This window comes from Phragmites australis, chromosome 10 (genome assembly GCF_958298935.1).
Source record: "Phragmites australis chromosome 10, lpPhrAust1.1, whole genome shotgun sequence".
Taxonomy (NCBI): domain Eukaryota; kingdom Viridiplantae; phylum Streptophyta; class Magnoliopsida; order Poales; family Poaceae; genus Phragmites; species Phragmites australis.
Window position 1 is genome coordinate 15,305,002 of NC_084930.1, and position 17,054 is coordinate 15,322,055.

A 17,054-nucleotide genomic window follows, 5' to 3' on the forward strand; every position below is an offset into this window, starting at 1 on the left:
GCTGCACTGGTGCTCGTCGGGAACATGGTTGCACAGCCGCCGCACATGCTCCACATCTCCCCCTGGTCCAACAACTTTAGCCACCGGCTCGCCTCTGAGCCTTGCCACCTGCGTGCCACCGCTGATCAGGCCCACCATCCCGGCCTCCCGCGGACCCTACTCCCTCTGATCCGACCAGACATCGCTCGCGTAGCCTCGGCAGCCGCGGTTGTCTCTCTCTAGGGGCGCGAGGAGGGAGAGGGTGTGGGCGGCGGCGGCGGCTGGGGAGTGGCGGGTGTGGCGGCGGTGGCTAGGATCGGTAGAGGCAGTTATTGGAGAGATCCGATCGATAGACGTGGGAGGGAGCCTTTCAGCAACGGAGAGAGGAAGGGCGGTAGGGAGACACGATATCGGGTGGCAGAGGACGCGGGTGGACGGTGGAGCGTTCGCTTCACTGGAATCAAGGGGTGCAACGGGCGAATCGTGGGTGGTGGTTTCTGCGCACGGACGGAGGACGATGACAGATGGCAGAAGCGGGTAAATTCGATAAACTTGAGGGCGTTCTCTACTTTAGAGGTGACGCACGACAAAACTCACATATTATATTAGTGGAGATTTGGTGGTAACCACTACGCAAGTCGATCTTTGTAAAAATTACAGAGCCACACAACTCATCAAGCATATCATCAAGTCTAGGAATAGGATGGCGATATCGAATAGTAATGTTATTGATGGCTCTACAATCAACACACATACGCCAAGTACCATCTTTCTTAGGAACCAAAATTATAGGAACAGCACAAGGACTAAGGCTCTCACGTACATACCCGCGGTCCAAAAGCTCTTGGACTTGCCGCTGAATTTCCTTAGTCTCCTCGGGATTGGTTCGATACGCAGCATGATTTGGCAATGTTGCTCCCGGGATCAAATCGATTTGATGCTCTATCCCTCTCATAGGTGGCAGTCCCGGGGGTATCTCAGCTGGGAAAACATCCTCATACTCCTGCAAAAGGTTAGTGGCAGCAGGAGGTATCGAACTAATAACATCATCAAGCGAATACAAAACTCGTTTGCAAACCAAGGTGTAGCAAATATCATTATTAGAAATTTCAGCAAAGTCACTTTTTAGTGCAAGCATAACACCACCCTTCAATTTTATGCCCTCTACTTTAGAACTAGGTGCAGACTTATCCTTTTTAGGTGGGTAAAGAGAATTAGCAACTTGCTGATTTTCAGATTTAGTATCACGCAAATTAGCAGCTCGCTCTTTATCAGCTTGTACAATTTCAGCAGGGGTCATAGGAACCAAAGTAATTTTCTTTCCTTTATGCATAAAAGTATATGTATTACTTCTACCATGGTGTATAGCATCATTATCAAATTCCCAAGGTCGACCCAATAAAAGTGAGCAAGCTTCCATAGGTACCACATCACAGTCAACATAATCAGCATAGGAACCAATGGAAAAAGAAACTCTGCAAGTTTGTGTTACCTTAGCTTTTCCAGCATCATTAAACCACTGAAGGTTATATGGATGGGGGTGTTGGCGTGTGGTCAAGCCAAGCTTCTTGACCAAATCTGAACTCACCAAATTATTACAACTACCTCCATCGATGATGACACGTGCTCGCCGATTTTGGATGACGAAGAAAATCTGGAACAAGTTATGGCGTTGCAGCTTCTCTGGTTGTTGTACCTTTGTGCTGAGCGCCCGCTGCACAATGATGCTCCTATAGGTCGCTGTGTCATCACTGCCCAAGATTTCGTTGCTCTCCTCAACAACTGGTTCTTCTTCTTCTTCTTCCTCAATGTCAGAGGCGCTGATGTACCCATCTTCCGTTGCAATGTATGCCCGCTGACTTGGGCAATCCTTCTGCACATGACCGAATCCATGGCAGCGACGGCACTGAATGCCAGAGGTGCGTCCCGTTGATGCAACAGAGGAAGCACTCTTGGAAGGTCCCTGCAAAACAGAATTTTTACCTGAGCCTGAAAGTCGTGTAGTGACCGGATTTGGTGCCGTAGCTGCTTGTTGCTTGCTCGCTAGTGAGGGAGCCCTGTAAGTGGATGGTTTGGACAGCCCCAAGGATGGTCCTGTGCGCGGCGTGTATGTGGTGCTGGCCTTGTACTTGCCCTGCTGCTCACGCCCCTGCAACTCCTTCTCTGCAAGCATAGCAAACTGAAACAACTAGTTGACATTGTTAAATTCTTTATAATCAATAATATCCTGGATTTCACGTCTCAAACCCGAATAAAATCGACAAATAGAATCTTCGTTTCCCTCTACTATGCCACAACGCATCAAGCCCTTTTGAAGCTCACTATAATAATCCTGCACAGATTTATCTCCCTGTTCTAAGCGCATCAATTTCTTACGCAGGTCTCTATGATAAGATGGGGGAACAAATCTATCACGCATAGCAACCTTAAGCTCTTCCCATGTACGAGGTGTGGCACCATCTGCAGCTAAACCAGTCCACCAAATAATAGCAAAATCTTTAAACTCACTAGTGGCTTGTCTAACTCTATGTTGTTCAGGTACTTGGTGGGTACTAAATTTTTGCTCTACTGTCATCTCCCAATCAAGATATCCCTCAGCATCATAATGTCCCGAAAAAGAAGGTATAGTAAATTTAACCTTAGCATAAGGATCTTCAGGAGCTTGATTATACATACCTCGATGGTGGTGGTGATGTGGAACGCCACCCATACCTGTGGTGTTAGTGCGAAGACGACGCCGTAATCTGTTTTGCAATGTCGCCGCTGCATCAACATTACCATCGTCATCATACAACTCATCACCGGTGTTGCTTCCATTCACATCTTCGTTGTGCACAGGACGGTTTTCCAAAGCATTTACCCTGTCGGTGAGCTCGGATAACCGTTTGTCCACCCGCTCAACCGCGTTTGCGAGTTTCATCTCAATTATCGCTTCAGTGACAGCCTTGATGACTGTCTCCTTCATCTCCTTCTGAGCATTGTCTACAACAGCTTGTAGCTGCTCTTGGCTGACACACTCCTTGAAGTCCTTTGGCGTTTTATCTCCATCAACTGACATTGTGGAAACAAACACAACAACAAACAGTGAAGGTTATCCCTAATAATCGTACTACAAAGGTGGAGTGGTGCCTCTCAATCAAGATCAGCAAAGGTAGACACCTTACCAAGCTCTTACCAGGGTTCTTACCAGCAAAGCAAAGGATACCTGGAAGGCGTGCGAGCGATTGCAGGGATGCAAACCAGTGCTGTCCAGAAGAATCTGTGGAGCTTGGAAGGCACACAAAGAGAACAAATATGTATATGTGGAACACAAATCAGAAACAGATAGTAATGCTGAATTATAGTCCCAAGTACTTGTTCTCGTTGCTGGCCTAAAGTGTTGCAAGTACCAAGTATGTGTGATAAACAAGGTGGAGAAACAAGTATGATGGATAGCAAGAGCAACAGAAACAAAGAACTAAACAGCACACGCTAACACAGCTCACTTTGCCCTTCTCTATGTGCTCCTCTAGATATTGTTCCTCTTTTGCCCCTCTCTCTTTTCTATTTTTTTGGCTGTCGTTGTTTTTTTGGGAAAATTCGACTTTTTCTTTTTATTTTTTTGATATTTGTTTTCACTTAGGAGCACACAAGAGGGAACCACAGAAAATTTGAGCTTAAACAAGTAAAAGACGTGGCCTGTAGAATTTTCTAAAGTTCAGCCGGAAAATGAGAAAAATATTTGGAAATTGAAAACTCAAACTTCGGAGGCAAATTTGGGAGTTCTAATTTCGACGAACGGATCCGAAACGCCGTTTCGATGCGAAAAACTCTGTGACTTTTCTGAAAACGGAGTTCGTACGCGAAAGTTATGCCCGATTTGAGAAACGACTCCGAATTAGAGGACAAAACGGGAAAAAGTGGGGAAAATATGCGACGGAGGCTAGGGTTTGATGGAAACGGTGGGGGAAAACACACGAACTGGACTCTAACACGACCTAACCAGCAACAAGACCTTGACCAGGACACAAACTCAACACGACGGACTCTGAAACTGAAATATGCAAAAGCTAAAGGCGCGGAAGGGTTGTAGGACAAGAAAAAAAAAACGATATGGCAGTGGACTATGGAACGAAGGCGAAAACACTCGAAACTAAGGGTAGATATGAACCTGATGGTATACCTGAAGCTCTGAATACCACTTAATATGAACAAGGGTTCCCGATCTTCCGAAAGGTTCTGGTAACTCTCGATTTGGTGGAAACGAGACACAAGTCGATCCGACTTCCGAACAACACGATCCGAAACCCCGCAATCGCAGCACCACGTCTCCTCTGGTTATTAACCGGCGTTGCACGGTTGACCTCGCCAAGAAGGCTAAAGTCCTTGCCTGCGAATCGAAGAACACAAGCAAGAACAAGGAAGAATGCAACCAAATTGCAGATGAATGATTAATCTCACGAGTTGGGGTCTCACAAACCGACGAAACGGCGAAACTGTTCTTGACAGAATAATCTAAGCAAAACCCGCCCTAATGAGAGCGGTGGCGGCTGATAATAAGGGTCTAAGGGTCGTCACACCCCCTGGTCACGCCCCCCTAATGGGCTCAACGACGATACACGGCCCAACGGACCAAAAACGGTGACGCAGCACCGGGACAGATTCTGGACGCTGACTTATTTCGACGTTTCCCGTTGACTCAGAAGGAATTTGGACCTCAAACCAACGCCATTGGTTTCCTTATGAAATTATCTTTCCAACCATATGTGAATCGTCGAAAACGGAGTCCGGATGCGTCCTGGGCGTCCGTTTTACTGCTCGCTGGTCCTGGAGGTCGAGACTGATTCGGACTCGAGTTGGACTAGACCTCCTGCTGTTGTTGGACGTCCTAGCTGCTCCTCCACGCCTCCAAGCCTTCCTCTATGTGTCTCCTTGTCCTCTCCATGATTCTTAAGCAACACATAATCATTAGGTAGTAATCTATTCTCAAAATTATATAAAGAGTTGCTTAGGAACGAGCTCACCTCTAAATTTAATTGTCGTGCGCGAGCTCTTGTGATTGGACCTTGAAAGTTCAATGGAGGATCATTGTATGTATCCGAGGGAGTGATGTCCTCATCAGCTGGCAACCCCGAAGATGAATCAAAGCTTAGCATCTTTAGAGGGCAACTTGGCAGTGCAAGTGGTGCGACTAACAAGACCTTGCAACATGAAGAGTGGCGCACTATTATGTTGTTTGTCTTGACCAACCTATCCGAAGTGGAGCCGTACATGCAGTAAGTGCTCAATACATTATTTCTCAACTAGTCACAAGTTTGTGTCCAACTCCGCTTCTTCTCATTTCTATAGGGAATTCAATGAGCAATTCTGGCATGAATCAAGGGAACCTACCCTCGAGGAAGCTTCGGCCCTTCTTAGAGATGGTGTGGGAAATGACATGCCCGATTTCATTTCTTGGTTCAAACAGAAAGTACTTTCTAACTTGGCTATTACACCAACTTGATTTCATTTCTAACTTGATTTCATTTCTTACATGCGACTAATACACCAAGCTATCCCGATTAAACTTGTAGGGAACAACCGACGAGTCTATGAGTGCCGACTTGAGACAAGTTGCTGATGGTTGTGCCTATAGGGTCAGGTCATTTAAGGTTTACGACGTGAATGGATATCGCTTCCACACAGCAAGCCACGAGCAGAGTCAGCCCAATCGTAGAACAACAAATACCGTAGTTTTTACTCCAGGCTTAGATGGGAGCTAAGTACTACGAAAGAATTGAAAAAATATACGAACTGAATTTTGATGGGAGCAAACCTCTGAATCCCGTCATATTCAAATGCCATTGGTTTGATCCAGAAGTAGTGAGACGGACCCCTAATCTTGGGCTAGTCGAAATTCGACAATCAACCGTCTTACTAGGAGACGATGTCTATATTGTGGCTCAACAGGCCACGCAAGTTTATTATCTCTCGTACCTGTGCAAAACCGTTGAGCGTCTTAAGGGTTGGGATGTTGTGTACAAGGTACCGCCACACGGTAAACTACCAGTGCCAAACAATGAAGATTACAACATAGACCCCAACACATATGATGGAGAATTCTTTCAAGAAGATGGCCTCGTAGGGAATTTTGAGATCGACTTGACGGAAGCTCAGGGCATGGAAGTAGACAATGAAACTGGTGCTGATGAGGACGAAGAAGACGAGGTTGAGAATGTGAGGGACTTGGAATTACTTGAGCGGTTACATTTAGGCAATGACGGTGATGATGACATTCCTCCTCCTGAGCATCAGGATGATTATTTCAACACGCGTGATAGTGATGATGAGACTTATGATCCAGCTGATCCCGATGATGATGATTATTTCTAATAACTGTATGTTTATTTCTAATAACTGTATGATTTATTCTTTCTCATAGCATGTTTTTTTTAGTATGCTTCATTTATTTACATCAAGTTGTAACATCCGTACTAATTGGTTTACTCGTTCTCATAGCATGGGTTTTTTAGTATGCTTCATCTATTTAGATCAAGTTGTATCATCCATATTAATTGGTTTACTCTTTCTCATAGCAGGTGATTGAAGCATGGTGGGCGGTATGAGGAAGTTAACGTCGCAATACAAAAAGGCGACGGGGAAAGCCCCGGATGCAGGTGACGGGTCCGGAAAGAGACCCCGGGGAAGACCTCCAGGAAGGCCGAGAGGCGGAGGCAGGGGTGGAGGAGGTGCTTCTATACCTGCTGTTGAGGAGGAGACTGAGTCGCCTCTAGGTGCAGCTGAGTCTGAGTCTGACTTGCCTATACCTACGGCTGCGACTCAGTCTGGGGATGAGGAGGAGCAGGTGAGGAGGAGCAGGTAGACCAGGGGGGTAGCTCTAGCTCTACTTCTTCTCGTGTGTGGCTGCGTGGTCCTTCTAGCCTCCCGAGGCGACCGGTGCCAATGGCTAGACGCCCGCTCATTCGACCAGATGGAGAGAAGTAAATGGCTCTCTCTACTCTCACTATTTTTTTGCCTTTGTATCTTCAATATTTCAACACATACTAATAATTTGCCTTTACACTTGTGCAGGAACTAGCTGAGGGTTGGAGAGGGTGACCACTCATGCCATGTAAATGGCATCCTTGGACTTTTGATCAAGGAGAAGTTCCCTGGCATGGTTACTTTGGGCGGAGTAACCGAGCCGGCATACACATGGGCCCACTATGCAGCCGCGCTGGACGCCCGTGACCGGGAGGGAAGGGTGTTTCCCAATAGAGCCGAGCGGGTGAAGGCCGAGCTGTGGGTAAGTTTCTTTCGCACTACATTAGTCAATACTAATTGCATGGAAATTATTTAACTAATGACTGGATCCGTCGCGTCTATATGCAGGATTTTTTTAGATGCGAGCTGGGCTTGGAGGCTAGGGCAGCTGCTGTCGTCGACAAAGCTGCCAAGAAGCTTGTTAAGGATATGCACTATGAGGCGCGCGTCCAGGCCGTGATCAAATTTCACGCGGAACACCTTGGAGCGAAGGTGACAAAAAAAGACGCTAGGACCATATCTCTGACCCAGGAGCAGTACCTGCAGGTAAAGTACATTAAAGCTTATTATTCCTTAGATTACTAACACTTAATTTCTTCTTCTTATATATCATGTACTTGATTATTTAGGTGCCTCCGGGGTGGTGCGCAGGAGACCTTCCGTGCTGGACGGTGATCGTGGACAAGTGGTGCGCTCCCGAGTGGGAGGAGAGTCACAATGCTTGCCGGGAAAGGCGATTGTTGATGCCTGGCGTGCCACACCATCAAGGCAACCTCAGCCTGACTGGTTTCGCGGCTAGATGGGTATGCAATAGCATCTGTTGTTCCCAAGCTCAGTTCTCCTTAATTTCTGTGCGGGCGTCCCCTTTATGAATGTTATTGCTTTTCTGTTGCAGTCGGCAAAAAATGATGGTCAGCCTCTCTCCCAGTTCAAGGCTTATGCTTTGGCCCATAAGTCAAAGGCGATGCACGGGGTTGCATATGACCCAAATGACCCGACCTCAGTGTACACCAATGAGAACGTCAAGGCTCGCCTGGATGGATACACATCGATGGCAAAGGAGGTCCATGGCCCAGACTTTGATCCGAGCGAGCATGATCTTGATGGGGAAGTGGTTATGAGGGCGGGAGGAGGCAAGAAACATGGCCGGTTCTGGATTGGCGACGGCACACTCGATACGGCCACCACTCCCTCTCTCTCTCTCAGCTTAGAGCTCAGAGCACGAGCTCAGGTCCGGGTATACGCCCTCGCCCAGAGCCTACATGGATTGCGATGAATGAAATCCAGGTTAGTTCTATTTCATTCATCCTCCACGATCTTTACATGCTTTGCATTGGAATGATGATGAGATTGCGATGACATATTGTAGGCCCAGGTGGATGAAGAAAGGAGGCTCCGGCACGAATTAGAGAGATCGTTCGAGGAGAGGATGGCGGCAGAACGATCCCAGTGGTATGCGATGATGACGCCCCTTTATGCTGCAATGGGCCAAACTCCACCACCGATGCCAACCCCTTCTCGTCCACTTGCTCCACAGGCTCCACACACTCCTGTGAGTTAGTTTATAACCTTGTAATCACCATTATTGCCATTCCTACAACCATAGAGTGTTGTGCTAACTATCTCCTCCTTTGTGCAGTATCCATCAGAGGGATCGAATACGCCTGGAGCTGGAGGTTCGCACTTTGGTACTCCACCTCACTTTGGTTTGTTCTCCTCACTTTGAAAACTTACTTTTGTAACCCCATATCCATACTTAGCATTTCTGTTTACTTTCAAATGCATACTTCTTACTTAGTGTTTCTGCTCCTTGATTGATGCAGGTTAAGGTGGTAATCAAGTGTGGAGTCCGTTACGGCCTGCAACATTTTCTTTTTGTTTGGACTATATTTTGCTATCTTGTCACGACAATTTGTGATGTTTGTGTCACTTGCGATGTTTATGCGACGGTTTATGTGATGTTTGTGGCATATGTGATGTTTATGCGACGGTTTATGTGATGTTTGTGTAATATGCGATGTTTATGTGAATGTGGTAATCTGTGAAATATATATAAATTGTTTTGAATTGCAGCGACAGTTTTGAATCTGGTATGGATCAATTGGCCATCTGGTATATAATAGTTTGCCGAGTGTTACACTCGGTAAACAAGGCTATGCCGAGTGTAACACTCGGCAAACATGACACGTGTCGCAAGGCTGGTCAATTTGGCATTTTGGATGCTAGTTTGCCTAGTGTATACACTCGGCAAAGAGTTCTATCTGGGCGCTATTCTGTGCTCACTTTCCCGAGTACCCTCCAATACACTCGGCAAACGTGCCGTGATTTGCCGAGTGTATTCCACGGACACTCGGCAAAGTCGGCAAACTGCCCAAAAAAAGGGACGATGTGCGAGCACCACGTGTCCTCGAGTTTGCCGAGTGTATACCTTAGACACTCGGCAAAGAGGACGTTAAGGCCCTGGCACCGTTAGGTCGCTTTTTTTGGCTGAGTGTCATATTTGGCTCTCGGCAAATATGTTTGCCGAGTGCGCGATATAAAACACTCGGCAAACAGCTGTTTGCCGGCACTGTGTATGCCGACAGTGTTATGCCGAGTGTTACACTCGGCAAACACTTTGCCGAGTGTTTTTAGGGCTTTGCCATGTGCCCTGGGCACACGACAAAGTATCAAAATCCGGTAGTGATTGCAGTAGGAACATGCAGAACTCTGAAGTCTCCTAGCGCCACTTTCTCACGCACAAAATGAATGCCAATTCAATGTGCTTAGTGCGCTTGTGATGAACAGGATTCACAAACATGTATACTGCAGATATGTTGTCACAATAAACCACCGTCGCCTTGTCAACAGTATGATGAAGTTCGGATAGCAATTGTCGAAGCCAACAACATTCAGCCACAACATTAGCGACTGCTTGATATTCAGCCTCTACACGATCTTGAAACCGTCGGTTGCCGTTTGGATGACCAAGAAACCAAAGAATCACCGAGGTATACACGGAACACAGAAGTTGATCGACGAGTATTTGGGCATACAGCCCAATCAGCATCGGAATATGTTGTAATTGATAAAGATGAGGAACCACGGATATGTAAACCAAGTGTAGTTGTGCCACTGACATACCGCAATATGCGCTTGAGCATAGCAAGATGAGCTTCTTTGGGATCATGCATACGCAAACAAGTTTGTTGAACCGCATACACAAGATCAGGCCTAGTCATTGTGAGATATGCAATGCTCCTACAAGACTTTGATACTCCGACGGACCAGCAACATGAACTCCATTGGCAACTGCAAGTTTTGGCTTTATGTCCATGGGTGTACTGACCGGCTTGCATTGGCGCATGCCAGCCCTATCCAATAATTTTTTAGCATACTTTTCTTGGGAGAGAAAGAACCACTTTGATGTCTGGCACACCTGAATTCCAAGGAAGAAGTGGAGGGAACCTAGATCATGCATGGCAAATTCAGAGTGTAGCCGATCAATGATAGCCTGAAGAAGATCATTAGAGGATGCAGTGAGTACAATGTCATCAATGTAGAGCAGGAGATATGCTAGAGAACTTCCTTGATGCAGAATGAAAAGTGACGCATCAGAAGACACAGCTTTGAAACTGAGCTGCTGCACAAACTTGGCAAATCATGTGAACCAAGCCCGAGGGGCCTGTTTTAGTCCATATAAGGACTTCGACAGAAGGCACACGTGATCAGGTTTGGAAGCATCAGCAAATCCTGCCGGTTGATTGCAGAAAACTTCTTCATCAATGACACCGTGCAGAAATAAATTTTTGACATGAAGCTGATGCATTGGCCAGTGATGGGATGCCGCCAGAGCGAGAATGGTTTGGAAAGTGGCAGGTTTAACGAGTGGGGAGAAGGTTTCATCCAAGTCGATCCCCGGTTGTTGCTGAAAACCACGTGCCACCCACCGGGCCTTTACCGTTCGAGAGATCCATCGACATTAAGTTTGTGCCGAAAAATCCACTTCCCCGAGATGACATGAGCATGGCGAGGCCTTGGCACAAGGCACCAGGTGTCGTTGGCGATGATAGAGTTGAACTCCTCCTGCATGGCTGCCTTCCAATGTGGATCACGCAGACGCAGAGCAGCCTGCACACTCGAAGGAATCGGCGAGATAGCCGGTTGGCTGACGATGTGTGTGTATCGTGGGTTCGGTTTATAAACACCCGCACGACCCCGTGTAATCATAGGATGTGGTTGAGGATCCGCAGAACCAGGAGTGGAGGAAGAATGCGGCGGAGGAGGATCCAAGAATAACGGAGCTGAGTTCGTTGAATCTCTGCGATCTGCAGGACTGGCGGAACTGGTGTTTACCGGGTGAGCTATAGTGCGTAGTTGCTGGTCCAGTGCATCACAGCGGGTGGGAGAGGGCAATGCAGAGGACTGGCGTGGAGCTGGTGAATGAGTGGATAAAGGAAAACAAGATTCATCAAAGAAAACATGGTGAGACGATTACCCGCCTGGAGGACAGGATATAGCATCTGTAGCCTCTGTGTTTTGAAGAATAACCAAGAGCGGGGAGTGAGTTTATGAGCTGAAGTAGAAGACATGTTGGGAAAGCGTAGGCAACCAAATAGGCAAAGGTGGTCGTAAGGAGGAAAACCATAGAGCAGTTCGTATGGTGTGGTGAGAGTCTTGGGTTTGCAAGGACTCCTGCTAACCAGATAGGTTGCAGTTGTCAGAGCTTCTGCCCAAAATCGATACGGCAAGGAAGCATGGATGAGCAATGTGTGCATTGTATCATTCAAGGTTCGTAAGATACGCTTGGCGTTCCCATTTTGCTGAGTGTAAGGGCAGGACAGTCGGAATTGGATGCCGTGCGTGGAAAAGAAAGATCGCATGACAGTGTTGTCAAATTCTCGTCCATTATCAGACTGAACGGAAATAACAGCACAAGAGAATTGTGTAGCGACATAAGCATGAAAGTGCACCAGAATAGAAGCAACATCAGATTTATGACGTAATGGAAAAGTCCAAGTGAAATGTGTAAAACCATCTAGAATTTCTAAGTAAAGTTGAAACCCAGAGATGCTGGGCACCGGTGAAGTCCAAATATCACAGTGTAACAACTGAAAAGGGAAACTGGTGACTGAATTGGAACTAGAAAAAGGAAGCCTAGTGTGCTCACCCAATCTACAAGAGTGACAAGGACTGGAGACATCTTTATTACAGTGAAATGGAAACGATTGCAGAATCTTATGAAAAGAGTCACGACCAGGATGCCTGAGGCGATGATGCCAAGTGCTGGCAGAGCTGGTGAGCAGCGCTGTGGGTGCCATTATCAAAGAAGCTGGCTGGAGAGGATACAGATCGCCATCGCTCTCACAGCGCAGAATCGCCTCCTTGGTCCGCAGATCCTTGATAGAGAGTCCACATAGATTAAATTCAATACAAACATTGTTATCATGCGTAAGAGAGCAAAAATATAACAAGTTTTTAATCAGATGAGGAACAAGGAGGACATTATGCAGAGAAAGAGAGCGAGAGGAGGTGGGAATGCTGGAAACACTGACATGAGTAATATGAAATGTGGAGCCTTTGCCTACAACAACGTGAGAGGAAATATGAAGGGGGAGATGGTGTTGTGGAACTGGTTGGCTACGTTAGTCTAAAAACAAAAATTTTCTACCGTATTCACGTAAGAAACTATGCAAGTAGGAGATCATAAATCATTATCACTTGACACGCAATGTAGCAGAAGAAGAGTTGGAGTAGACTGATCAAACATCGTGCGCGTCAAACTCCTCGAGCAGCTTCTCGATCAGATCTGCAACCAGCCCCGCGCAGGTAGTCACACTTCTCAACCAACTCCGAGTAGGTGGTCATGCTTCTCGACCAGTTCCTTGAGCAGGTGGTCATGTTCCTCTGTTTGGTTAGTGCCATGTCTCAGTTAGTAGCTGCCACAGTTTACAAGCTGCATCTGCATGTCTCAGTGGTACAAGAAGAAGCAAATATAGCATTGTCCATCTTAGTCACCAAAGATCATCCTGACCCATTAGCCTATCCATCTTGTGAATTTATAAGTTGGGAGGCTTACAACAGAGATGGCAAAAGGAAGTTAACCAAAGGTCACAAACGCTCCTTGAGCAACTAGACTGGTTTTTACTTTAGTAAGTTGGACAGCTCAATATCCAAACACTTTGGTGCTTCCTCTAGCACGAACTATGTAGGATCATGTTCCCTGCAAGATCACGATAGGCACAACCATTCCTAAAGCAAAAGTTTTTTGCTTTGAGAATGATTGGATAGAACACCTGTGTTCTTCGATGCAGTCTATAAAGCTTGGTCCTCTGAGGTGGACAAAAAAGATGCAACATCACTCATTGTGGTGAAGTTTAAATTATTAAGAAGAGAACTTAAGCACTAGAGTTAAAAACAATCTCTAAACTCAACTCATTGAGAACTATAATAAAGCTATCCTTTTTTCTGACTCCCTAGAGGAGTTGCAACCTCTGTATCATGCTGAAGGGAATTTCAGAATAATAATCAAGAAATACCTTCTCAGGCTGCTAGATTATAAGAAGCTCAACTGGAAAAAATGATGCACTTTAAATTGGGTCAAATTTGGTGAAGAATGCATAACTTTTTTTTTTCATGCCATGGCTATAGAAAGCTACAGGAAAAATACTATCTCTCAAATACAGAATTCAGATGGGCAAATGATATTTGATCATGAGGGTAAGGCTGCTTTATTTTGGCAATCTTTCAAAAACCAGATGGGGTTTTCAAATAACTTAGAGATGCACTTTGATCTCTCCACACTCATTGATTTCCAAATTGATTTGAGGTGGCTAGTGGAACCTTTTACAGAAGCTGAAATTGATGCAAGTGTCAAAAAAATGCCAAATGATAAGGCCCCTAGACCTGATGGTTTCAACAGGTTCTTCATTAAAAAATGTTGGACCATCATCAAGAATAATTTCTATAAATTATTTTAGGATTTTTATGATGGACAGGTCAACCTGGAATGCATAAACAATTCCTACATCACTTTGGTGCCCAAAGTGTAAAATCCAGAGACAGTGAATGATTTTAGGCCCATTTCCATGCACAATTGCAACATCAAGCTTCTCACCAAAATCCTTGCAGGTAGACTTCAACAAGTAATTTTGCAACCTATTCACATCAATCAATATGGCTTCCTCAAGTCAAGGACTATTCAGGATTGCCTTGCTTGGTCCTTTGAGTTTATTCACCAATGTCACCAATCAAAAAAAGGAAGCCATCATCCTGAAATTGGATTTTGCAAAAGCTTTTGACACTGTTGAGCATTCAACAATCTTACATGTCATGACACAGATGGGTTTTCCTGAAAATGGCTACATTGGATTCTGTGCATCTTATCTTCGGGTTCTTCTAGGATCCTCTTGAATGGGGTGCTGGGAAAGCAGCTCAAATGTAAGTGAGGAGTCTGACAAGGAGATCCTGTGTCTCCTTTGCTCTTTGTCTTGGCAACAGATCTCTTGCAAAGCATAATAAAGAAAGTTTATAGAAAAGGTTGTTGCTCCCACCCATTAGCCAGTATGAAGGAGCAGACTTCCCAATCATACAAATGCTGATGATACCTTATTGATCATGCAAGCTGATGCCTGTTGGGGGGGGGGGAATAAGCCAGCCTGAGGATAATGGTTGAAGAGTACCATCCAAGTCCCTCTGGAGCCGTGATCTATGAATCCTCAGCTAAAGGCTCGACCTCCGAGGTCATCAAGTCCCTTCACGGTACCTCTTCGTACCTACGAAGCCTTCCCCTGGCTTAACTGGCTCAGCCTCCCAAAGCCTCTGTCCCCCGAAGCCTCAGCCTCCAGAAGGCTCGGTCTCCCCGAAGCCCCAGTCTTTCGGATCCCTGCTTCCCGAAGCATTCACATCCCGGATCCATGCCTCCCGAGGCCCCCTGCCTCGGGATGATCGGGCCACCTTCCCGAAGACAGTAGGGTGATTCAGCAGTCCCTGAGAAGATCTACCGAAAGGAGAGTGTCGATTATGCTTTACCTGTCAAGAAGTGACCGGCATTAAAGGCCTAGGCTGATGGGCGCCACTCTGACACCTTGGCATAATGGAGGCTATCGTGACACCCCTGACAGTGTGGCACCGGGCTGAAATTGGCGATCGGCTCGCCGCACTGGAGGGGGAAGGCACCACGATAGTTACCACGGTGGAATTTACGTCCCCAATAGGATAGAAAGTAGTTATCCGGGATGAGGTCCAGTAATTCGGTCAGGTCCCAGATATGCGTACATTATGATAACTTGTACGCCAAACTACACATGACCCTATAAATAGGGGGCCATGGTCGTCTGAAAAGACACAGCGGGACCAGAAAGACACAGCGGGGAACTGCATTCTTTGTTGATGGTCCTGGAGGGACCGAAAAGACATTCCTAGACAAAGCATTGCTACCAAAAGTCCGTAGTGAGGGAAAGATAGCTGTTGCTACCGCGACGTCTGGTGTTGCTGCCTCCATCCTGCCTGGGGGCAGGACTGCACACTCAAGATTTAAGATATCACTTAGCATGCAAGAAGGAGGAGTGTGTAACTTTACAAAGCAGAGTGAGACCGCGGAACTTCTTCGAATGGCTTCACTTATATTATGGGATGAGATCTCTATGACAAAAAGGCAAGCAATTGAGGCACTTGATAAGAGCCTGAGAGACATCATGGAAAAGCCTGATTTGCCATTTGGAGGAAAGACGATAGTTTTTGGAGGCAACTTCACGCAGGTCCTTCCAGTTGTGCGAAAGGGGACAAGAGCACAAATAATAAATGCAACATTACGCAGATCTCACCTATGGGAAAACATGCAAAAGCTAAGGCTTATTCGTAATATGAGGGCTCAATCAGATCCATGGTTTTCTAACTACCTATTGCGTATCGAGAATGGCACTGAAGAAACCGTGAAAGATGACAATGTAAAGGTACCCAACGAGATATGTGTGCCTTACACTAGTGCAGAATCTGACAATGATAATCTTATTGATAGAGTTTTTCCTATGTTAGCAACACACATGTCCAATTCAGACTACATCACATCTCGTGCTATTTTGTCAACAAGGAATGAGAACATCGATGACATAAACATGAGGCTTATCGAACGCTTTCCTGGTGATGAGATGGTATATCACAGCTATAACCTTGCAGTTGATGATCCTAACAACTACTACCCTCCCGAATTCTTGAATTCTCTAACCCCAAATGGACTACCACCGCACATCCTCAAGCTAAAGGTCAATTGCCCTGTGATTTTGCTCAGAAATCTAGATCCAGCTAATGGTTTGTGTATTGGGACAAGGTTGATAGTCCGAGCATTTCAAAGGAACATTGTCGATGCAAAAATTGTGCTAGGCCAACATGCTGGAAAAAGAGTATTCCTACCAAGGATACATTTGTGCTCATCTGATGACGAAATGTTCCCCTTTAAGTTTAAGAGGAATCAATTTCCTATCAGAGTGAGCTTCTCAATGAGCATCAACAAAGCACAAGGACAAACGATCCCACATGTTGGAATCTATCTACCTAATCCAGTTTTCTCCCATGGTCAGCTCTATGTCACCCTGTCGCGAGCAACTGGTAGGAGAAATATCAAAATACTTGCTGCATCAGAAAATGATGCTAGCGTAGATTCAACCTGCACACTAACCAAGAATATTGTCTACAAAGAAGTCCTCACCTCGTAAATACATATCATGTTCGACACAAAACAATTTATTTGTTTCTATGCCTATGTAATCTATGAATGATATACTATTTTAATCACATTATTCTTCTTTTCTTTCATGCTATTGAAATAATAAAACACACGTTCCAAATATATATACAGCTACAATGCCACAATTTGTTTCAATTGTTCCTCATAGTCAAGGATTGTCATGTTCGAATCATTATTGATGGAGGAAGGTGCAACATCTTGGTAAGTTCAGATATGATCAAGAGCTTGCCTTGCCGACAAGAAACCATCCTCACTCTTATCATATTCAATGGTTCAACAATAGTGGTAAGGTGAAGGTAATGCAAACAGCTATGGTGTATTTTTCTATTGGTTCATACTATGATTATGC

General features: G+C 45.7%; 1 protein-coding gene and 1 long non-coding RNA gene across 2 annotated transcripts; both read left to right on the forward strand.

The window, feature by feature from the left end:
* The first annotated feature begins 8,330 nt into the window (after positions 1-8,330).
* LOC133883609 (uncharacterized) lies at positions 8,331-9,067 on the forward strand. The gene is made up of 3 exons (XR_009902922.1): positions 8,331-8,533; positions 8,621-8,687; positions 8,805-9,067. It is a non-coding gene; the product is annotated as an uncharacterized LOC133883609 (long non-coding RNA).
* A 6,505-nt stretch (positions 9,068-15,572) lies between these two features.
* LOC133930122 (ATP-dependent DNA helicase PIF1-like) lies at positions 15,573-16,673 on the forward strand. The gene has a single exon (XM_062376817.1). The coding sequence runs from the start codon at positions 15,573-15,575 to the stop codon at positions 16,671-16,673; it is 1,101 nt and encodes a 366-aa protein (XP_062232801.1).
* The last annotated feature ends 381 nt before the right edge of the window (positions 16,674-17,054 follow it).

What these genes read in the sequence shown, in the direction of transcription:
- LOC133930122 (XM_062376817.1), top strand. Translation starts at nt 15,573, where the DNA reads ATGGCTTCACTTATATTATGGGATGAGATCTCTATGACAAAAAGGCAA.